Source organism: Telopea speciosissima, chromosome 3 (assembly GCF_018873765.1).
Source record: "Telopea speciosissima isolate NSW1024214 ecotype Mountain lineage chromosome 3, Tspe_v1, whole genome shotgun sequence".
Lineage (NCBI taxonomy): Eukaryota > Viridiplantae > Streptophyta > Magnoliopsida > Proteales > Proteaceae > Telopea > Telopea speciosissima.
The window spans coordinates 29,519,050-29,543,539 of NC_057918.1; the positions used below are offsets into that span (position 1 = coordinate 29,519,050).

Consider the following 24,490-nt stretch of genomic DNA (forward strand, 5'->3'; position numbering starts at 1 on the left):
GAGAGAATGAGAGAAAATAATGTGTTGTATTCATTGATAGGTAAGCCCCTCTATTTATAATAGAGGAGAAATTACAAAGAGACTAAACTAGGCGATGTGGGACTAAAACCCACATAGCCCACTTACACTTAATAACATAAGAAGGATAAAACTACCCCAAAAAGACCAGAATACCCCCACGGTATTCTGGATTAGATATTCCAAATTTCGAGTGTATGATTTTTTGGCTGGCCTTAATGCTGATTATGATCCCATTCGTGTGCAAGTTCTTGGTAGGGTTCCTTTCCCCATATTGGAGGAGACCTTTTCTTAAGTTCACAGTGAAGAAACACGTCAGGCTGCTATGATGTTGACCCCTACGGTTGAGAGATCAGCTTTATAGGCTGCTGCAGACTCCAGCCCTATTCCTACTTCAGAGAGTACTGCTTCTGCATCTGCTGCTTCAGCAAAAGAGCCTGTGAAGTGTGAATATTGCAACAAACCATATCATACTAAGGCTCAGTACTGGAAATTGCATGGGAAACCCGCTGATTTTGAAGCCAAACATGGTCGTGCTAAGACTAAAAACAAGGCCAATCACACTGAAAGTGTAGCTACAACCCCCACTACTGAAACTGTTTTTTCCAAGGAAGAATTTCAGGCTCTCGGGCGTATTTACAGACCTCCGCTGCCTCTACTACATCTGCTGCTGGTTACTCCAATCCCTCAAATTCCCACTTTGCTCGTTCAGGTATTTTCTTTGCTGGTCATTGAGCATCGGTTGTCTCCACTCCATGGATTAATGTTACGATCACATTTATCCCACATCGGTTGTATGGGAAACTTGATCTGGGTTAATAAGTTCTTGGGTTCCCTCACCTTGTAAGCCGGTTTATCGGGTTGAGTTCTTCCAAGCTCGTATCAATGGTATCAGAGCTAGCACCATGTCTCTCAGGTCCAATCGTGCGGCGTGGGTGGTGACGTCGATATTGCAATGTTCGGCTGAGACTAGTAGCTAGTGCAAAGCCAGCCCGCGTGGGCGCCGGGCCTGCGGAGCGTGGTGGAATGTCATAATCACATTTATCCCACATCGGTTGTATGGGAAACTTGATCTGAGTTGATAAGTTCTTGGGTTCCCTCACCTTGTAAGCCGGTTTATTGGGTTGAGTTCTTCCAAGCTCGTATCAATTATCGACTCCGGTGCATTGATCACATGACAGGTTCTTCTAGCCTTTGTCACACCTATTCCCCTACTTCTGGCAAGGATAAAGTAAAAATAGTTGATGGATCCCTCTCATCCATTTCAGGGAAAGGGTCCATTAGCTGTTCCCCATCTCTTACCTTGTCTTCTGTATTGTATATTCCCAATTTCACAACTAATCTTCTTTCTATTAGTAGTATTACTAAAAATCTGAATTGTAAAGTGACATTTTTTTCTACCCATTGTGTTTTTCAGGAACTGGAATGGGGGAAGACGATTGGGTCGGGTAAAGTGCATGGTGGACTGTACCTGCTTGATGGAGACCCTCTTGCTACGCAAGTATTACCTTCTCGGCTCTGTCACCTTGCATCTTTCTCCTCTGAATTACATCAATGGCATTCTAGACTAGGAATTCCCCCATTAGGAACTCTACCCCATTTATTTCCAGCATTAGTTAAAAGTTGTGATAAGGAAGATTTTTTTTGTGAGCCCTGTGTCTTGGCCAAACAGACACGTTCAAATTATCCAATTTCTACTAAAAGATCTTCTTCCTTATTTCAATTGGTTCATACTGATGTGTGGGGTCCTAGTAGAAAAGCTTCCCTTTCTGGTCATCAGTGGTATGTCACTTTTATAGATTGTTATTCCAGGTTCACTTAGGTCTACCTCTTGCACCCCCAAACTGAAGTTTTTTCTTGTTTTCACCATTTTCACAAAATGGTTCAGACCAAATTCAATGCCACTCTCCAGGTCTTGAGAAGTGACAATGGGACAGAGTATACGGAAGGTCAGTTCCAGAGATACCTTGCTGCCCATGGGATCTTACATTAGACCAGATGTGTTAATACTCCAGCCCAAAATGGTGTGGCTGAGAGAAAAAACCGCCATCTCTTGGAGGTGGCTAGGGCCCTTATGTTTGCCCGCAATGTTCCTTCCTTTTATTGTAGAGATGTTGTCCTCACTACAGCCTATTTGGTTTTTTGGTGAATAAGTATATATTACCAAACCCCAGAAGGGGGCTGGAGGAAAAGAGAAGGGGGGGGGGAATGTACAAGGAGAAAAAAGGGGGGGGGGGGAGAGAAAAGAGTCAAGTCCTCCTTAAACTAGAAGGGGACCGCAACAAACTACTATCCAGACCCCAGGTAACAACAATGTGCCTGTTCCTTGGAGTGTCTAAGAATGAACGGTGAGGGATAGTGCTGATCTTAGAGGAAACTTCGAAGGAGATGTCTTTCCAAATCAAGACGAAAAATCTAGATTTGGAAGTCCATCTCCTAAGATTCCTTCTCCATCCAAATATGATGGACAACAGAGCCAAAAACAAGTTTGCCAATACTATCACAGATGGTGCTGCCTTTAAAAGCTTTGGTCAACCAGATGCGTTCTCGATCAAATGGAAGGTGTCTCCTGCTTTGGTACCAGACGGAAGAAAGGGTTTTTTTCCAGATGGTAGAAGAAAAGGGGTAAGCAAAGAAGAGATGAGCAGTGTCCTCAAAACCGTTCCAGCAAAAGGTGCAAGAGGGATGGACAGGGATGTGACGGTGCAGGAGAAAGGCTTGGGTAGGAAGGCAAAGGTGAAGCAATCTCCAGGCTGTAAGGCTATGGCGAGGGATTGAGCCTTTGAACCAAACTAGGTTATGCTAGGGGACGGGGGCGGAAGGGTTACGGACAAGGTTTCAAGCTGAACTAGTGGTAAAGCGACCAGAGGGGGAGGGGAGCCAAATTGCCTTGTCCCTAGTGGTGGGAGTGGGGAGGTTAATGGGGGGGGGGGGGAGGGTAGGCCAAATTTGGGATAGGATAGAGGGAAGGGGAGAGGGAGGGGACCAGGAACCAAACGATATGATGAGGGACAGGGGGCAGATTTGGGGATGCCAGAGGAGTAGACAGCTCTAGCCTCTAGGGCCTAAGACATTGTAAAGGATGCCTAAGGGATGCCAGGGGTCAAGCCAGAGAGAGGTAGAGGAGCCATTAACAATGGCGGTGGAGGTGGCTGAAAGGGCAAGAGGCCGGAGAAGGAGGATCTTTCGCCAAACCCAAGACGCATCAGGGCGAAGAGGAGCAGTCCAAATGGACTCGTTCTTAAGAAGATGGGAGTAGACCTAGTGGACCCAGATGGAATCTTGCTTGGATGAGATTTTCCAAATGAGTTTGAAGATTCCAGCAATGTTGGAGTCCTGAATGCGGCAAATGCCTAGGCCTCCTTCTGCTTTGGGAAGACAGACGGATTTCCAGCTGATTGGATGCAGGAATTTAGAGGTTTCTTTCCCTTTCCAAAGGAAAGCACAGAAGAGGCTCTCAATAGCTTTGATGATGGCTTTAGGGATGGCGAAGATGCCACACCAGTAAATGTAGGAAGATTGGAGGACCGATCTGATACATTCAAGCCTATCCGCATAGGATAAGAGTCTGCCTTTCCAGAGCTGGAGGCGCTTGCGGATATTATCAAGCATGGGGGTGCAATGATGGCTGGAGAGCCTGGCGGGGATGAGCGGCAGGCCAAGGTATTTTACAGGAAGGGAGCCTAGAGAAAAGCCAGTGAGACGGGTCAGACTCGGAAATCCCAACGAGGAAGAGTTTGGATTTAAAGAGGTTGATACGGAGCCTAGAAAGGTCCTCAAAAAGGCAGAAAGAAGCCTTGATGGCAGCAATAGAGGAGGGGGCGGCCTTGGAGAAAATCATCAGATCATCAGCGAAGGCCAGGTGAGTAAGGTTGATGTGCTTGCATTTGGGAATGGGGGAAATGAGATGGAGATCAGTTTTGGATTAGAGGCTCCTAGAGAGGACTTCAAGGGAGAGAGAAAAAAGGAAGGGGGAGAGGGGGCATCCTTGGCGGATGCCAACCGAGGACTTGAAAAACCCGGCAGCAGAGCCATTGACAAGAACAGAGTAGGAGGGGGAGGAGATGCAAGCATGAATCCAGCGCACAAAAGCACTAGGGAAGCCCATTTGAGTGAGCACGTTGCAGATGAAGTCCCATTTGATGGAATCAAAAGCTTTGTGCAGATCAATCTTCATGAGAGCAGCAGGGGAATGGGATTTGCGATCGAAACCACGAACAATCTCAGAGCAGAGGATGATATTGTCCGCTATGCTCCGGCCCGAGAAGAACGCGGATTGATTAGGGCTGACCAGATCAGGGATGACTCGCTGGATCCTATTGGCGAGGATCTTTGCGATGAACTTGTAGAGGAGGTTACACAATGAGATGGGTCTGAAATCAGACAAGGAGGAGGCTCCATCCAGTTTGGGAATGAGACACAGGAAAGTTTGATTGATCTGGGTAAGTTGACTGGGTTTGAAGAAGAAACTCCGGATGGCTTTGAAGAGTTCTCCTTTGATCGAGTCCCAGCAGCTGAGAAAGAAACCCATACTAAAGCCATCAAGACCAGGGGCTATGTTAGCTTTATGGGAGAGAATGGCACTAGAGATTTCGTCATCCGAGGGGATAGACAGAAGGAAATCAAAAAGAGAAGGGGGAACAAATTTGTTGTTGAGATTAGGGCGAAGGGTAGAGACAGGGTGAGAAGAGGGATTGAAAAGAGAAGAGAAGAAGGAGGCAGCTTCGGCCTTGATCCCGTCAACTGAGGAAATAGGGGTTCCATCAGAAGAGATGAGTTAGGTGATAGAGTTGGAACTAAGCCTGGCTCGCAAGGAGCGATGGAAGAAGGCAGTATTCGAATCTCCCAACTCAAGCCACTTGATTCTGGATTTTTGGCACAGAAAACTTTCTTTAAGGAGGGAGAGAGAAGTGAGCTCCTTGGAAAGCTTTTTCCCCTCCAAAGCAAGATCTTGAAGAGAGGGATCTTGTTGGAGGGAAGACTGGATACGGGCTAACTCTGAACGGCAGGAAGAGAGGCGTGAAGGAATGTTGCCAAAAGTGGAGAGATTCCAATGCTTGAGGGCCGCTTTGGTGCGACGGAGCTTGGAGGCGAAGGCAAGGAGGGGAAGGGAGGGGTAATGGACGGGCGGGCGCCAGGCTTGAAGAACGGTGGTTTGGAAATCGGCATGGGAGGACCACATGTCGAAAAATTTGAAAGGCTTAGGGTCAAAAGAAGAATAGGGCGGGATGAGAATGTGGCAAGGACAGTGGTCGGATAAGCCCTGAGGGTGGAAGGTGGCATGGGAGTGAGGAAAGGTAGAGAGCCAGGAGTCATTAATGAGAAGGCGGTTGAGCTTACAAGCAACCAGCTCAGGGCCAATCATTCTATTGTGCCAAGTAAGAGGAGACCAAGACCACCGAAGGTCGTCAAGACCAAGGTCTCAATGCAATCATTGAAGTAGTTGACAAAGGGGAGGTCAATGGGGCGGCCTCCAAATTTTTCAGATTGGAATCTAACCACATTGAAATCACCGCCCACACCTCAAGGGAGGGAGTTAATCCCAGATTTGAGGAGAGAGAGGTCATTTCAGAGGGCTAGACGATCAGCAGCCAAATTGTGAGCATAGACCACGGTGAGGAAGATGGAGGAGGGGGAGTTAAGGAAAGAGAGATGGATGTAAAGGAGTTGGGAGGAGGAGTGAGAGATGGAAATATGGATTTTGGAGGGGTTCCAGAGGATCCAAATACAGCCATTGGGGGAGTGGGTGTAATTAGAAAGCAAGGACCAAGATGGAGCTATAAAAGCAACTATACGGGCGGAATTCTCTTGGAGGACTCGGGTCTCCAGAAGAGCGCAAAAAGAAGAGTGAGAGGCATTGATGAACGATCTAATTTCATGGTGCTTGGCTAGGGAATTAAGGCCCCTAACGTTCCAAATGAAACCAGCGGACATGACTAGAGGGTAAGGGACAGGGAGGGCCTAGGGGGGACACTCCGGTATCGTCTACGGGAGAAGACAATAGCCGGGTTGCGAACATAAGGGCGCCAAGGGGGGGAGGGTCTAGAAAGACCAAGGGGCTGGGGGAGCGAACTGCGGGTACAGGCAAAGGAATCGGGATATCTAGAGGAGCAAGAGGGGGGTCCTCAGGAGGGGAGGGGAAGAGGGAATCAGAAGTGGACCGGGTTAAGAGAGGCCGGGTAGGTGAAACAGGGAGATGGGCTAGGAGGAGATGAGCTGGGGGGTAATGATGGGGAGGTTGTAGGCAAAATAAGGTTTGAAGGGGGGAGGAGGGTTCGGTTGAGAAGGGAAGGAAGCACGAAGGTTGGAGTGGGTGGGCTTAAGGGGGATGGGTTTAGAGGAGGTTTTATGGGCTTTGGAATAGATGGCTTTGGACGAATGGGTGGGCTTAATAGGTATGGGTTTAGTAGAGGTAATAAGGGCTTTGGAATTGGTGGCTTTAGTGGAACGGGTGGGCTTGAGGGGATAGGGACAGATGGGCCTAGAAGGGGAGGTATAAGTGGAGGTTGAAAGGTCTTTGGGACTGGTGGGCCAAGGAGAGGGGGTGGTGGAATAGGGTAAATGGGCTTGAGCGGGGATGGGCCTGAAGGGTGATAAAGGGGATTGTGACGAATTTGAGGCCCCAAAAGCAGGTGGGCCAAGAAGTAAAGGGGAAGTGGTTATAATGCTGGAACTTAAGTTGAGAGGATACATGGCAGCAGATGAGAGAGTGGGGCCAGGGGGTGAAAGGAGGGGGGATTAGGAAGCAAGGGGGGTAGTTGGGAATAAGGAAAAGGTGGAAGGGGAGGGGACCTGCAAAAAGGGGAAAGGGGTTGTTGGGGGGGGCGATGGCAAACCTGACGAAATCTCTAGAGGCGAGCATGGTCTTCCCCGAGAATCATGGTCATCGCCGGCGGGAGGAGTTGCAGCAGCGGATGGTGGATCTTCCCCGAGAATCATGGTCATCGGAAGGAGGAAGCAGCGGAATTGCGGGATCATCAGAGATGTGCGAGGCGACAGTAGGATCAACAGGCGAGACAACTTCAGTCGAGGCAGGGGCTGTAGGTGTAGCTTCAGTCTAAACGGTAATTTCAGGGGTATCACCGAGTGGAACAGCGAGGGCTTTCCCTGAGCAGGCCAAGGAAGGGTGGCCAAAGACTGTACAATGAATGCAATAAGGCGGCAACCAGTCATATTTCACAGGCTGTTCGAAGCTGAAACCATCATCCTCCACAATGGTAATGGAGGAGGGAGGGGAGCAAGCAGCAGATATGTCGATGCAGATATGGGCGAATGAGAGTCGGAGCATCTTGGAAGTGCGATCATCCGAATAGAGCGGAACACCAATGACCGAGCCAAGCCAGCTGAGACACTCTTGGCTCCAATAGTGCAGTGGAAGACCAGGGAGGGTGATCCACAAGGCAATGGTGTTGAGGTCGACCTTGTGGAGCTGAATGAATGGAGTCCATTGGTGAAGGAAAATTGGTTTAGGACCAACCATCCAAGGGGCGCCGGCAAGGGCTCGAGCTTTGACATCGGAGGAGTAAAATTTAAAGATGAAAACTCCATTATCAAGGAGGAAGAGGTCTAATTTTCCAAGAGCTTTCCATTGCTTGGAGAGGGAAGCTTTGACGACATTGAAGGGGGGTCTGGACCCAAGGAAGTGACCTACAAGACAATCATTCCATTTATTGATTTCATGGGCTAGCAGGTTGTTTGGACAGTGGGCGAAAGTAGCGCCATTTTCGGATGAAGGTGGGACAAAGTGAAGGGAAGTTGCTGAGGAGGATTAGTCACGGTGGAAGAGGTGGTTTGCCCAATTGTTTGCATGGGCAGGAGAGGTAGTAGTAATGGTGGAGGAGGCGGGGGGAGGTTGAGTGGAGGGGGTGGTAAAGGTGGTGGAGGGAGGAGGGGTGGCCGGAGAGAGTGGCGCAACCATCAGCCTGATTAATAGGCTGCCCAGTTGGGTTCTTGACTCCAAGTCCCCTATCGAGCTCTTACTTGGCTCTCTTTTCTTTATTGTTCCCCCTAATGTGTTTGGCTGCGTTTGTTATGCCAAGGATACTAGGTCCCCTGGTAAACTTGAACCCCGTAGTCTCCGCTGCATTTTCTTAGGATATTTTGCTACCCAGAAGGAGTACAAGTGCTATTATCCTCCTCCCAAATGTACATTGGTCAGTATAGATGTTGTTTTTCATGAGACTGCTTCTTATTATGTGTCCCCACCTCTTCAGGGGGAGAGTGTCAGTAAAGATGTGTTGACCATAGAACCTTCCCTCCAGTCTGTTTACAATGAATCTGTTCCTGTTCCTCCTACTCCTAGTCCTCCCTTTGCCTCAGGGGGAGAGGTTCCTATACAGGAGGAGACCATCACAGATGATGTTTTTGACATTCCTATTCAGGGGGAGCAAACTCCAGTCCAGAAAACCATTAATGACTATCAGAGGAGGATTAATGAATCTAATGTGCAGACTTATACAAGGAAACAGAAGCAGCTTCAATCCACTGTTGCACCGGTATCCATTCAACTGCCGAACCTGGTTCCAGAACCTGCGTCTCCACCTGGTAATGTTTCTTCTCCTGATTTACCTATTGCTCTTCGCAAAGGTGTCAGGGCTTGCACCAAGCATCCTATATCCCATGTTGTTTCTTATGACTCCCTTTCACCATCCTTTCGTGCTTTTGTTTCTTCTCTTTCTTCTGTTCGTATTCCTAACAATTGGCAGGAAGCTCAATCAGATGGAAAGTGGAAGGCAGTAATGATGGAGGAAATGGAAGCCCTGAAAAAAAATAACACATGGGAGCTTGTGATTCTTCCACCTGGAAAGAGAACTGTTAGATGCAAGTAGGTGTTTATGGTGAAACAGAACGTGGATGGCACTGTGGATAGGTACAAGGCACGACTCGTGGCAAAGGGGTTCACTCAGACATACGGCATTGATTACCAAGAGACCATTGCCCTTGTTGTAAAGCTGAATACTGTTCGAGTTTTGCTATCCTGTGCAGTCAATCTTGGATGGGAACTGCAACAGTTGGATGCGAAGAATGCCTACCTAAATGGAGAACTGGATGAGGAGGTGCATATGGACATTCCACCAGGGTTCTCTTGTGACAAAAACCAAGGTTAAGTGAGTAAATTGAAGAGTGCACTTTATGAGCTGAAGTGGATACCATAAAGTAAATTTTGCTTCTTTGGTTCCAACTCACATTATCAATACCTAGGAGCTAATTCTTTCTAAGAAGTGGATGATTTGCACCTCTAATGCACCTGCGCAAAAAATCATTGAACTTTTTTGGCATCCTCCCCCCCCCCCCCAAGGATTGCACAAACTCAATATTGATGGAAGTTCTTTGGGGAACCCAGGCCATTCGGGGTCAGGGGGAGTGTTCAGAGATAGCAAGGGAAGGGTGATCTGTTGTTTTGCTTCTTATAATGGAGTGGATACCAACTACAAGGCAGAATTTGCGGCATTCTTCCTGGGAATTAAAAAGGCATTTCAAATTGGGGTGGAGAATATATGGATTGAATGCGATTCTTTGGGCGTGGTCTATTCTGTTATCCAAAGGAGAATCCCTTGGTACTTTCGGCAAGAGTGGCAAGCAATTGATCATCTCACGAACGGCATCAACTGGCGAATTACACACTGCTTTAGGGAAACTAATGTGGTTGCTGACTGTTTAGCTAACCATGCAGCCAAAGCTCAATGCTCCCAGTTCTAGACTTCTGCGCCATCGCTTATCGCTAATGGCCAAGATTGGGACGTCTCTGGAAGATTTTTTTTCAGATTTTGCTAAGTGTATTTGAGTTTTTGTTCCTGCGAGGCCTTTGCCGCAAGTGGGAGGAGTCTCTCTATCTTTGATTTCCTTTTTTTGGCTTGGTTGTTAAGGGTTTTATCACTCCGCTGATGGCTTTGCCGAAGGTGGTCTAACAAAATCGCCTTTTCCAGGTTCTCTCTCCCTTTCCGTAAGGGCTTTTGTACACAGTTTTGATACTACAGTTTAATACAATTTGCTGACCTTTTAGCAAAAAAAAACTTTATGGGCTGAAGCAGTCACCTCGAGCATGGTTTGGCCGGTTCCATAAAGCCATGATTTCTGTGGTCTATAAGTAGAGTAATGCTGATCACACTCTCTTTATAAAGAGGGTTGATGGAAAACTCACTGTTCTTATAGTCTACGTTGATGACATAGCAGTTACTGGCAATGATGGTGATGAGATCAGCCGGTTGAAGACCTTTTTGGCAGGAGTTTGCGATTAAAGATCTAGGGAAGCTACAGTACTTTCTTGGGATTGAGGTTGTCAGATCCTCTAAAGGCATCTTTCTCTCCCAAAGGAAGTATGTCCAACATTTATTGGCTGAAACCGGTTTGTTAGGATGTCACCCTTCAGATACTCCTATGGATGCTACTGTTCGTCTCAAGGAAAAAGAGGATGAACCTGTTGATAAAGGCCGGTACCAAAGACTAGTGGGGAAGTTGATTCATCTCTCATACACACGTCTTGATATTGCTGTTGTTGTGATTACTATGAGTCAATTTATGCATAATCCTACTCTTCTATATGGAGGTTGTTCTTCGTATCCTTCACTACCTGAAGTCAGCTCCAGGAAAAGGCATTCTCCTGTCTCCTCATAGTCACCTATGGAGGCATACACTGATGTTGATTGGGCTCGTTCTACGGATCGCAAGTCCATCTCTAGGTATTGTTCTTTTGTAGGTGGCAATCATGTCACTTGGCGTAGCAAGAAGCAAAATATGGTTGCTCGTTCTAGTGTCGAAGCAGAATTTCGTACTATGGCACAAGGTATTTGCGAGTTACTTTGGCTCAAAGGTTTGCTATAAGATCTTGGTGTTCCTCTTCGTCTTCCTATGATGTTGTACTGTGACAACAAAGCTGCAATTAGCATTACACATAACCTGGTTCAGCATGATCACATCAAGCATGTTGAAGTGGATAGGCATTTCATCAAGGAGAAATTGGAAGAAGGGCTGATTTGTGTTCCCTTTGTGAAGTCTGCTGATCAGCTTGCTGATATTTTCACCAAGGGATTAACTAGAAAGCTATTTCCTCCTAGTTTGGTCAAGTTGGGCATGATTGACATTTTTGCTCCAACTTGAGGAGTGTTGAATAATGTAAACCAGAATACCGTGGGGGTATTCTAGTCTTTTTATTGCTTTATTTTTATGTTTATGTACTGCCTAGCTATGTCAGCTATGCTAGGGGGTATTATTGTCATTAGGGTGTAACTCTTCATAATATAAATATATGGCTTGTTTGATCATATCGATCATTCAAGCATTCTCCTATTTCTCTATTTTGTAACAGATAGATAACAATACCCATCAATACAGTAACAAGAGAGAATAAAATCAGATAAATAATGATGAGGCCAGTATTAAACTCAACTCATCTCAAATGAACTAAGCCTTATCAAAACCAGTCTGGGTTAGGTACACCATTCTACTCTATTTTATGTAAAAGGCAAATCTTCAGGATTTTTCATGCTAAAAAGTTTTGCTATTGGTTTTTATGATGCCAGCTTGCAGTACCCAACCTGATGCACCAACCCTCCTCTTTTAGCCAGGCTTGGACTGGCAATGCTAGACTACATAGAACAAATAAAGTAACTCCATCATCAACGTACAATAATATGACATGAAAATTGCATCAGATCAACTGAATTTGCTTGATGAACATAGGACATAGAAAGACAAGGCTAAACAGTCGATTCACCTTTTTGCATGTGGTCATTGGATCATCAGCGTAAAATGGGGGATAACCAACAAGCATCTCGTACATTATTGCACCCAGTGACCACCTGCAACCCATCCATGGGATAAATGTTGGTAAAAAGAAACAAAAAACACTCATGTAATTTAGTTAAGGTAAAAGGGTAAAAAAATAAACTAAAAAAGGGGCCATAATCCAGAGCAAGCTCCACTTTGCATGGTCTCGGGGAGGGGTGGACTGGAGTCACAGTCCTAACCTTTTGGCATTTTTTGCACAAAAGAATGCACATTATCAAATGCAATTCCTAACTCCCCCCCCCCCTCCCTCCCTCTCCAAATGCACATTCTATGTTAACAAGTATATAATTACTTTTATTTTTTATTTTTTTTGTCAAAGATAGTATAAAAATTATAGACGACAAAATAAACACCGAATCAGAAGAAACAATCATGCAGTTGAAAAAGTTTAAACCAAGAAATTGTTAGAGTATAATTATGTATATTCTAGCAATGAAATACTGAAAAGAAGACATTGGCAATGCCACCTTTGTACAGTATTCAGAGACCACGACATTAGCTTTATACTGGCATCCTCAGGCACTATTGGCATTATTTATTGGACATCATAGTACGAGATCTCACGAGATTTTTTTTTTTTTTTTTTTGGTTTCACAAGTCACCAAGTCAAAACCCAATGCGGTATAGAAAACATACAATGTTTCGGTCGAAATTTGGTTGTGCTTTTTGTTGAGCTGAAATGGTACATTCCATGCTTTATATATCTGGTTTCGACGAGTTGGGACAAAATTTTGACCTTTCTCGCCTGGATTGTGCTCTTTTGCCCTGAAAGCTCCAGAAGTCTCATTTTCTTCATATTTTATCCAAAATTCCAAATCTCTCCAATATATTTGCCTATAGGATGATCATAGAGTAGACTTGTTGATTGTATTATTGAATGTTGACTCCAATATATTTGACTCTATGTAACAAACAATGTTAGATGTATGACTTATGAAATGGTTTATAATTTTATGTCTTTTCATTCCCATTTCTTATTTAAGTTGTTTTACTTGAATTATATGTGTTCTAATACTAAAGATTGTGTGGAATAGGCTATATCAGTGTGTAACTGTATATATACAGCGTACACTACCAACTTAGGGTCTGACATCAAAGTGTCAAACTACCATTTTGGGTGTGACTTTTAAAAATCTAAGGGTTCCGCTGTGTTTAAAGGGCCTAAAATAGTTTCATGACCTAATTAGGTCATATGGCCCCTTAAACCCAAGTTCGAAATTTCAAACAAACAAAAAATACCAACTTCAGCAGAAATTTCAGTTTCGACCGAACACAGGCCCGAAACCTCGAACCTTGTTGGACATTAAATCCTTGATCTTTGGATTGAAACTACTTTCTGCAAGTAGTCAACCTGATTTAGAAACCGACATTTACTATTAGGAGTTTGAGTGTCTATTGTGCTTCTAGAACTATCTCATTCCTTAGATGCTAGGATCTAGCATTTATTTCCACCACAATCTAGTTAGTTTTATTGGAATGGGGAGTGCACGGAAATGGAGGTGTTCTTCACACGTATGCAAGAATCTGCCGTTAGTGAAGCTGGTCTCACTAATTGCAGAATTCTTCACATTTAAAGAAAGTGAGTAGTTTTTATACACAAAACTTCCAGTTCGATGTGAAATAGAGAGTGCAATGCCAGACTAATAATATGGTGAAGAACAAGTTAATCAACTAACCATTGCACCAATGAAGAAAACAATTAAATGCATCAACAATCACCAAATAAGAGAATGCAGCATACTAATAATTTACACTACTAACAGAAAGTACCAGTCACACTCCATGCCATAGCCTTTCTTCAGTAGTACTTCAGGGGCAATATAGTCTGGCGTGCCCACAGTGGAGAATGCCTGGAAAGACAAAACAATCAGTAATTTAGGGCCATTAAAAAGGACTAAAAAATGATAAACTATGGATGAGAATAGAAAAAAAGATCCCAACTCTGATGCCACTCTCGACAGTATTGGACTAGAACCACAACACTAAGTAAAGATGTCAGCATGATGTTAATCACAAAATTCCTTTATACAATTTACATGGCAAGGATGTTCTTCTGGAACCATTTAGGGAACTTTTGTATATTTCAGTCCTCTAAGAAAATGAAAAGAGGGGGAGAGGTTTCTAAACATCACACGGGATTGTAAACTTTGACTTCACGATTTCATACCAACTTCCTCCTGTTCCTCTGCCAATGCTGAAGCTGTTCATGCGGGCTCTTCCACCTGCTCCCACCATCTGCGTCCGGGCAGCATCCATCAACATCCATTGATTCTCTCAGATTTTCATCAGCCATTGGTTCATTTTCATCTAGAGCAGATAATGTATTGCAGTCAAGAGGCTTGCAAAGACCAAAGTCAGAGAGCTTCATGTGACCCTTTTTGTCCAATAGAAGGTTGTCAGGTTTAATGTCTCTGTAAAACATGGAAGTCCACATGAAACAGAATTACAGAACCGCCATTGCACTTATAGCAATATTCAAAACCATTTCAAAAGATGATCCTATCCTGGCCATGTAATTAGCAAATATGACAGAAAAACAAACCTATGAATGTAGTGATGTTTATGAATTGACTCTATGGCCAAAACACTTTGAGCAATGTAAAATCTAGCCACACTTTCAGTTAAGGTATCTTCTCTAATCAACAGTGTCATCATGTCACCACCAGGCAGATATTCCATAATAAGATACAAGTACTCTGCATCTTGAAATGAATAATAGAGTTTCACAATGCAGTGACTGGCAACTTCTGCAAGAAGATTCCTTTCAGCTCTGACATGTTCAACCTACAGTCAATTAAAAGGAAATAACATACATAAAAAGAAGCATCTTTAGTACGTGTACTAATCAAGTTTCATGGTAAATCATCCAAAGGAAAATGACAAACCAGTAAAACAAAAAACGGAGTACCTAGCTTTGGGCTGACCACAATTATAACTTTAAATAGAATTGAATGGTGAAACAGGATACATGTAGCCAACTGAGGCTTAGTTGAGTACAAAAAATTTATATTGGATGCTAGAACAAAGCCATCATACATGGTATAAAACACATAATGCATATTGGAGGAGTAGATATAAAGCCACACTCAGTCTCACTCTACAAAATCAGTCTTATCATCACTAGTTGGGATATTCCATTGATTATTTGGTCTTGTAGGTTTTAAAAAAAATGAGAATCTAAATCATTTTCACCGATACCAAAAAAAACAGAGGCAATTTTAAGAAGCTCACAAGTACCAAAGCTTGCGGAGAACCAGTACATCACAAAATGATATAAAAATAATGTATGTACAGGAGACTAGATGGAAGGGTAAAGTGTAGGATGGCTTTAAATTTGGTATATAGGAGACCAAAGTAATAGAAGTGGAGTGGGCATTGCAGTGGATTCAGACCTTAAGAATGTTGTGGTGGATGTTAAAAGATTTAGAGATAGGATTATATCCATCAAGCTGGTGTTGGAGAAAAAGGTTGTAAATATATTCAGAGCCTACGAATCTCAAGTATGATTAGATGAAAGTAGTAAGATACAATTTTGGGAACAAGTGGATGGATTAGTGCAAGGTTTTAGTCAAGGAGATAAGATTATTATAGGGGGTGATCTGAATGGACATGTTGAGAGAGATCGTAAAGGCTATGAAGGCGCTCATGGAAGCTATGGAGTTGGAGAGAGGAACGAGGAGAGGTCCTCAATTTTAGACTTTGCGATAGCTTACGATTTATCCATTCTGAACAACTTTGTTGAAAAGAGACAAAATCGTTTGATTACTTAAAAAAGTGGACATTATACCAATCAATTGGATTTCTTCTTAACAAGAAGGTCCGACAGATTGTTTTGAAAGGACTGTACAATTATACCTGGGGAGAGTCTAACCACTCAACATAGATTGGTGGTCCTAAATATGTGCCTCATTTTGTAGATCCGTACGATAGGGGAGCCGATTTGCCCCAAGATAAAGTAGTGGAGATTTAAAGGAGATTCCTTGATTTCATTTACGGATAAAGTGGTCAAACAAGGAAAGTGGTACCTTGAAGGCGACACTAATTTGATGTGGGACGAGATGACGGCTTGCATCAAGAAGGTTGCTAGGGAATCGAAAGGTAAACGTCATGACCCTAGGGGGTCTTGGTGGTGGGATGATGAGGTCCAAGCAGCCACTAAGACTAAGAAAGCTAGTTTTAAGACATGGCAAAGGGCTAAGGAGGTAGAGGATCTAAAAAGGTATAAACCTGCCAGAAATGAATCTAAGAAGATTGTGGGGAATGCAAGGGCGAGGAAATATGATGATCTTTATAACAATCTAAACACAAAGGAAGGAGAAAAAGCTATCAATAGGATAGCTAAAGAAAGAGAAAGGATGAGTAGAGATGTCGACCACGTTAGATGTATTAAGAGTGAAGATGGTAATGCATTAATAAGGGATGAAGACATTATAAAGCGATGGAATGAGTATTTCTGCAATCTCCTAAATGATGACTTTTCGAGCAATAACATCCTAGAGGGTTGTATTACTCAATATGACACCACTTGTCATAGATAAATACGCAAAATTAGGGTGTCTGAAGTCAAAGAAGCTTTAAGAAAAATGAAAGTAGGCAAGACACCAGGCCTAGACGGAGTCCTAAACGAAGTGTGGAAGAGCTTAGGAATTTGTAGTTTAGCCTGGCAAACCAAGCTGTTTTACAAGATTTTGAGTACAAAGAAGATGTCAGATGAATGGAGGAGAAGCATTGTGGTCCTGATTTACAAAAATTAAGGTGATATTCAGAGCTGCAATAACTATAAAGGGACAAAGCTAATGACCATATGATGAAGTTATGGAAGAGGGTTATTGATACCCACCGAAGAAAAGAAACTACTATTCGGAGAACCAATTTGGCTTTATGTCAGGTAATCCACAATGGAAGCTATATTCTTACTTAAGAGACTCATGGAAAGGTATAGAGAAGGCAAGAAGGATCTTTATATGGTTTTTATTGACCTAGAAAAAGCCTATGATAAAGTCCCTAGAGAATTAATTTAGCACATTCTAGAAAAGAGAAGGGTGCCATGTAAATAAGTGGACAAAATTAAAGATATGATTGATGCCGTGGTGACTGGCATAAGGTCTATGGGGGGTCAAGGTAGTGAGTCCCAATTACGTTTGGGCTTCATCAAGGATCAACCTTAAGCCCTTATTCGTTTGTGCTTATCATGGATGATTTAACTAGAGACATACAAGATGAGATTCCTTGGTGTATGCTTTTCGCTAATGATATTGTGTTGGTGGATGAGGCAAAGCAAGGATTAATGCCAAGCTGGAGTTATGGAGATCGACCTTGGAATCAAAAGGTCTTAAGATAAGTAGAACAAAGACAGAGTACATGGTATGCAACTTTAGCCACACTACGACGGTTAATGAGGTGATTGATATCGATGATAAAGTGTGGTGATTTAGGGAATGATGACTTGTCAATGTGACAACGGCTTTATTTATAATTGAATAGAATGGGTACAAGTACAATAATGCCCCTTAGATAATTCTACCCATATACCCATATTACAACACTCCCCCTCAAATTGGTGCATAGATGTCAAACATGCCCAACTTCCACACAATAAGATGAAAGACTCTAAAATTGAGTGGAAGACCCAGTCATATGATTAGTGGCCCCTGAGTCAATCGTCCAAGGGACGGATACAACTGAGGCACAATGACCACTGAAAGAAATACCTGAACAGGCAAAGTTGGAGTCAAGTGTGACTGGCACATAGGCAGCAAACGATGAAGGTGAAGATGAGGGCTCTAACTTGGTCATCAGACACCTGAGAATCAACAGCTCCTTCTGTGATAAAGAAGCACCCATGGGGGCAGCATTAGATGTCTCAGTGTGGTGTGCATGGGCCTGGTTGGATCGACCACAACCACAACCACAAGAAGAATTGGTGGGACGACCATGAAGTTTCCGGAAATGTTCCTTGGTATGGCGCTCTTTACCATAATAATCACACTTGACTGCTTCCTAGTCAGTAGTAGAACGATCACTAGAGCGGGTGAAACCACCTCGAAAGCGTGATCCGGTGCCTGAGTATATGGCTGATCGCTCCTGTGATATGGGTTGCAGCATTGCAGTATGGCGGCTGTCTTCTAATTGAACCATAGCATATGATTGCTCCAAAGATGGAAAAGGGTCACAGCTAAGGACATAAGCACAGATTTGGTCGTATTCAACATTGAGACCCGCCAAGAAATTATAGACACGGAGCTTGTCTTCATCCTTCTTGAAGCTAGAAGCGTCAACAGAACAAGTGGCCTAAAGGTCCTCATAAAAATCCAACTCCTGCCATATTCCACGTAACTCAGAGTAATAATATTGGGATTATGACATTTCCTTCTGATTGGTTTCATGTATTTTCTTCCTCAGTTCATAGACCTGAACGTCATTCCCAACTTGAGCATATGTGTCCTTGGCAGCCTTCCAAATCTTGGCAACAGTATCCAACAAAACCCCGTGCAATATTAGGCTGCATCGAATTGATAAAGAATGAAATCACTAGAGAGTTGTTAGAACTTTATTTTTTCAGAGACGGACCAGCAGTAGTAGGCTTCTCAGATTCACCAGTCAGATACCCAGAAAAACCAAAGGAGTCGATAGACTAAAAATAGAAACGAGACCACATCAGGTAATTGCTCGCATCCAACTTGATAGAGCTAACAGGAAACGAAGGAAAGTCTTACAACCCGTTCCATCAGTTCCAGTTGATGCGGTTGTGATGTCCAACAAGACTGCTGATCTCAAATAAATCAAAAACTTTGAGAAAAAATATCTCTAATACATGCTACAGCAAGGGCAGCAACCTGAACAAACTCAAAGAGCCTCAGTAAAGTGCTGCAGCATTAAATCTTCGCAACAAACAACGAGAAGTCACGCATAAGGTCTCTCAAGCCATATAGAAGTACGGCAAGAGAGATCAGCAAAGGGAGATAACCCTCGGTGGGAAGGCGATCACCACCGAGGGCTGGGAACTCCTCTCGGCCCGAATCCTAAAGCGGATCCTTGCTCTGATACCATGTTGTTGATTTGGGGAATTATGGCTTGCCAATGTGACAACAGCCAGGATTTATTTATAACAGAATAGAATGTGCACAAGTATAGTAATGCCCCTAGGACAATTCTACTCTTATACCCATATTACATCATAAAGAGATACCTCAAAGTGATTATTTTAGATACCTAAGCTCTATCGTCAGTAAAAAACTGTTTCCCAAAGCATTAAGATAGGATTGATGAAGTGGAGAGATGCAACCGGTGTACTGTGTGATCAACGTATTCCTTTAAAACTCAAAGGAAAATTATATAGGATTGCCATACGACCGGCTATGATGTATGGTGTGAAATGTTGGGTAGTTAAGAAGCGGCACATAGATAAACTAAGTGTGACAGAGATGAGGATGTTGAGATGGATGTGTGGCAAGACTAGGAAGGATAAAGTAAGGAATGATCATATTAGAGCTGAGTTGGGAGTAGACCCTATATATGAGAAGCTAAGAGAGAGTTGTTTGAGTTGGCATGGTCATGTTCAACGGAGGCCTTGCGATGTACCGGTTTGGAGGAGTGATTTGATTTAGAATGAAGGATTTAAAAGAGCTAGGGCCAGGCCTAAAATGACCCTAGTAGAAGTAGTGAGGAAAGACATGCATAGATTGGGGCTTGTCTCAAGTATGGCCTCAAATAGAGCTGATTGGAGGGCAACGATCCATGTAGCCAACCTCATTTAGGTGGGATATTCCTGAGTATTTGTCTGCTCTTTTCTTTTTACTAGTATGTTTAAGTGCGTTATGCCTTGGTAAGGATCCATGTAGCCGACCCCTTCTTTTCTTACTTTATGTATGTACATTATATACATGTGTTGTGTGTTTGGCCATCACAAAATGATAAAATATAATGTATGAAACTGCTATTTTCCATACATGTCATAAGCAAAAGAAACATTATGTGGGGGGCCAGTCAAAAAGCAAATGAAGAAAACATTTAACTAAAACAAGCTTAACAAATGACTGATGAAAGATGGTAGGACGATTGATCTCACCTGGCCTCTGCTAACCATTTCTGATTTCTTCAATTTTTTCATGGCATAGATATTGCCAGAGGACTTCTCCCTGCATAATCTGACCTGTAGTACAACAAAAATAAGTGCATGCATAATTTCTGTCAGAGAAAAAACCTAGGATTATCAAAAGGTAAAGATTTCAGCTTCCTAAGCATCATTAATTAAAAGACCTAAATAAGAATCCAGTAACTGAACTTGCACGTGAGAAGAACAAACCTTCAGGGAATCCAAGTATTGAAAAGTTACTTGTCTTCAAATGAAAAGAAACAATAGTTTATTTTCTTTTGGAACCATGTTTTTCTTTTGCTTTAAACAGTCATAAGGTTCTTCAAACATGTCAAACCCTTCATTCATAACAAGAAGCAAAACATTGACAATCAAGAATGTAACAGCTTAAAAACAGATCAGATTTCTCTCTGACCTCTCCAAAAGCTCCTCTCCCAATAATGGTTAATAACTCGAAGTCGTCAACACAAATCTTGTGCCGTTTAAGTCGTATAAACTCAGTTTCTTTCCGCTCTAAATCCTTAATTAAATTGATATGTTCCTCCTCCGAGACATCCGAAGAAGCTAATTTCCTTTCTAACACCCACCGTCTGCAACAGAAACAAATTATGTCAAGCAAAATGTTCAGTTCTGGCAATGATTACCAAGGTGTCTTATTAGTGGCAGTTTATTCCAGCAAATTAAAGAAATCTCACATGGCAAATATCAGCACAACAAACAAGCATCACATTAGCACTTAAAAGATGATAACAAAAGCTGAAACCCATAAAAAGATATTGGCCATGTAAGACCAGAAAATATATAACTAAGTAAAGAAATAGAACAATGGAAACAAATGAACAATTCTCCACATATCTTAAGGCCAACAAAAAGTTCAATACATTAAAGGTATCACGGGAAAAGGCCTATACGATTAGTGATGATATGTTGTTATTAAAATCTTACAATTCACAATTTAAATCATACAATTAAAAAATAAAAATTTGATCTTAACCTATGTGATCTGAATCTCAAATATGAATTGCTTTAGAAAGAAAACCACGATTTTTTGCACACTTCACCACATCCTACCAAATCCTAGTTTGACAATGTGATGAAATATAGTGGAAACTATTTACTTATACATATGCATTAATGTTTTATTGCTAGAACAAAATCTCTCTTGTATTTTAATGCTATAACACAAGAACCTTTACAAGGATGCAGTGCAATCATATATTGCAACCTCAACAAGAGAAAGTCCTAAACGAGTGCATTCAGCTCAACCCCAAAACAAAATTCATCCTTAATTATCACGTATTCAACAATATTCTATCCCCTAAAATCTAGAACAACAATAACTGAAAAGACAATATCCATTTCTCCCCAAAAGCTTGCACCATAGCTGAACAATTTTGACATTTATTCAACTCTCTCTCTCTAAAGAATAATGTTATATCCAGTTCAGCTACAAATGAAAGGACCTACACATCTCATGTTCATGCTATGGAATTCCTTTTTTGGTGTAAAAACAAAAGTACATGGAATAAATTTTTTCCTTTGGGATAATTACTAGTAGTCTCTTTGTATTATTTCATATGTTTGCCCAAATATTAAAAGCTCTCCTAAGAATCCTATGAACTGAATTATTTATACTTTCCCCTGAGGCTTTTCATCCTTCATGAATTTTCTAAGTTGATCTTAATTTTGGAACATTTATGTGAAACATTTACATCAATGCTTAGTTTGAACCTAAAACTGCAAGAAGAAAACCCTGAGCCTTTTCTTGATTTTAATCACTTCTAGATATAAAATAGTTACATCCAAACACATGTATCATTACATGTCTAATTCGTTTCCGTTTTTCAGTTGAATATGTCCACTCAATATTATCTTTTCAACTTTGCCTAAGCATATTAGATATGGTCTTGATTTGATAAATAATGATACCTACATCTAAAGAAGGTTGTCTAATAAGAAATATTTCTACAAGTGAAGATAAGGACTCGGAAACACTACAAGGGACCTCCTGAGCTATGGATATTATTTCCATTTACTTGTGTGTTTTACATCAATGATTAACAGTATCTGGCTTTTGCAATTAAGTCTGTCAGCATGTCTCACTGGAAATAACTTTTGCTTTTCTTATTTTAAATGGTTGTTGTACCAATACATGTTTCCTTTGGCCTCCTAATCTTTCCAAGGATTCCACTACTTAAATTATTTCCATAATGTTTTGTAGTTTCTCAAATGTATTTCTGATTCCATATAGACAAAAATGAGGGGTGATGTTTATTTAAAACATTCCTTCATAATCCCATCTGTTCTAGAGCAATGGCAGATTTGAACAGTAATGCATAAAATGCTAAAACCCCATATAAAAAAATTAATGATTTAATAAAAATTTAATAATCAACAAATGTTTGCAAGCTATTCTGTGCGCCCGGTAACCTCATCATATGAGAAAAGACAATAGACCACTCAAAATCAAGAGGATACTGCCAACCCACGCATATTAGTAATGGATGTTACCACGACCATAAGTCAGCATCTTTAAGTACCAATGCCATCTCCCAAGCACATAATCTAGCTGAATTGCCAAGTCTTATTCTGTAGTGCGTCTCAAATTTGAAGTCATGTTCAATCAGAATGCAAATAAACTTCATTACGACCTTGAAGCCACATAATCTAGCTCAATTGCCAGGTTCCGTATCCATTTCCCTCGGATTTGAGGTTATATTCAAACGAAATACGCGTTGTGGAACTGGTATGTTGAACAAATTCCCCCAAAAAATATGAAAAATGAAACCAATAGACAATAGATCGAATAGCTCCTTCACATTTATCAAAAAAAAGAATCAAGATCGATTCGCATGAATTATTAAAAATGGATGTAGAAAATCGGTCTAAAGCTTTCTTCTTTTTATCTCTCGGTTTACCTCTGTTTGCGCTCTTGTATGTTCTTCATCTGCGAACGGTAGTGGTTCTCTATGTACTGCTTGGCTGCGGCCACTCTCTCCATGGTGAGACTTGAACCTAGCTGTTCCTCCTCCGGCTGCTCTTCGAACTTGTCCTCGTCCTCCCGATCCTCCATCTCTGCACCTCTCTCTCTCTCTCTCTCTCTCTCTCTCTCTCTCTCTCTCTGAACCTCCTCCAAGGACTCAACCACAACAGTCTCTCTCTCTCTAGCTCTTCCTAGCTTTTTAATGCAAACAAGGAAAGGAAGTCAGATCATAACAACGAGGAAATTGAGTGGAACCTGAAACCCGCCCTCTGTCTCTCTCTCTCCTCTTCCTTCTTTTCTTTACCCTTACAGTCACACGGTGCCACCCCCATCACCACCTCCTCCGCCCTTCTCTCTTCGTTTCTAAAAATAAATTAAACAAAATTCCCCAATTAATTCAAGTTTATTGTCATTTGTCAGTCACTGTCTCTCTCTCACTCGTTGTATGCGTACGCATGCATACGTATGTGGTATGTACACATGCAGAGGTGGTGGGTCCAAGAATTATCCACTGTTGCTCGATTCTGAACAACAGAACAAGCTTTTCCGATACTCAATCTCAACCATGGAATACGTTGACTAGCAGTACGATGAGGCGAGTGACAGGTCAAATGTTTGAACCAGAATCTTCCTTTTGAAGAGCTATCGACCATTCAAGTAAAATGGACGATTGTCTGGGAGATTTTCCATCGTAATTTTATGGGAAAAGATGTATGCGAACAGTACACGTCTGAATTAGTATTAATATACCCTGTACTTTAAATATGCTGAAATTATAGCTAAATCTAGCTGTTCTCCAACAACCTTCTCGCTTCCTTTTCCCCTCTTTCTTTTTTTCTTAATATTCGTGTTTAAGATATGAGAAACGGTTCTTTGAGCCGCTGCATAGGTATATTAGGGAATTTTTATCACCTCCAATTCGTTGTCCGCTCCAATTGTTCACATAGGAGCGAAAATGACCATCCTACCCCTTACCCGTCTATTCCTATGTGAGGAATTGGAGGGAATTGGAGGTGATAACAATTCTTAGTTAGGACCTCTTTGTCTCTTATCTCTTTCCTTTTCCTGTGAAATGACCTTGTTATCCTTCAATGTATGATAATTACTCCTATTGATGTGCTCATCTATACTTTTTTTTTTTTTTATTTGGTAAGATGCGCTCTTCTATACCGCTTGCTTAGCAAAACCTTCTCATTATTAAGATATAAATGCATGTAACAAGCTTTCCTGTTTTTGTTGCTTATAAAGTGTCTTCTAGTTCTACCTTTACTTATGTTTCCTATTTCTTAATAAATTGTTATATTAATAGGTTTTAATTTTTGGAGTTTCCACCTTAGATCTTGTTCGTTTTTCACAAAACTACTTGTGTCCAAATTCAAATTACAAAACTTACAGAGGAACTTGATTTGGATGAATTTTTTTTCTAGGTAAAATTTTAAGTGCCCTTTATATTGCTAAAGGTAATACAAGTAACGATATTGTATACTTTTTTTATTGGGAGAGGGTTCTCTGAGCAAGAAGCATAGAAAAGCCCACCTATGAAGTAGGCTAAAAGGACATCACATATTGAAGGGCAATGAGGACATTTCATGTGAAGAAGAGAGAGA

At 42.0% G+C, this 24,490-nt stretch overlaps 1 protein-coding gene across 2 annotated transcripts in view; it reads right to left on the minus strand.

Moving 5' to 3' along the window:
• Window positions 1–23,234, minus strand: part of LOC122654791 (serine/threonine-protein kinase 38-like) — a 76,238-nt gene extending 53,004 nt beyond the window's left edge. The window contains exons 1-7 of one of the 2 annotated variants that reach the window (XM_043849040.1): window positions 22,819–23,234; window positions 20,316–20,490; window positions 19,874–19,957; window positions 14,348–14,589; window positions 13,973–14,216; window positions 13,576–13,655; window positions 11,732–11,816 (exon numbers count right to left, since the gene is read on the minus strand). In XM_043849040.1, the coding sequence (XP_043704975.1) occupies window positions 11,732–11,816; window positions 13,576–13,655; window positions 13,973–14,216; window positions 14,348–14,589; window positions 19,874–19,957; window positions 20,316–20,490; window positions 22,819–22,973 (1,065 nt within the window). In that variant the 5' untranslated portion in view covers window positions 22,974–23,234. The remainder of the gene's footprint in view (window positions 1–11,731; window positions 11,817–13,575; window positions 13,656–13,972; window positions 14,217–14,347; window positions 14,590–19,873; window positions 19,958–20,315; window positions 20,491–22,818) is intronic. The other variant, XM_043849041.1, reaches the window with a different exon arrangement.
• Between the last annotated feature and the right edge of the window lie 1,256 nt (window positions 23,235–24,490).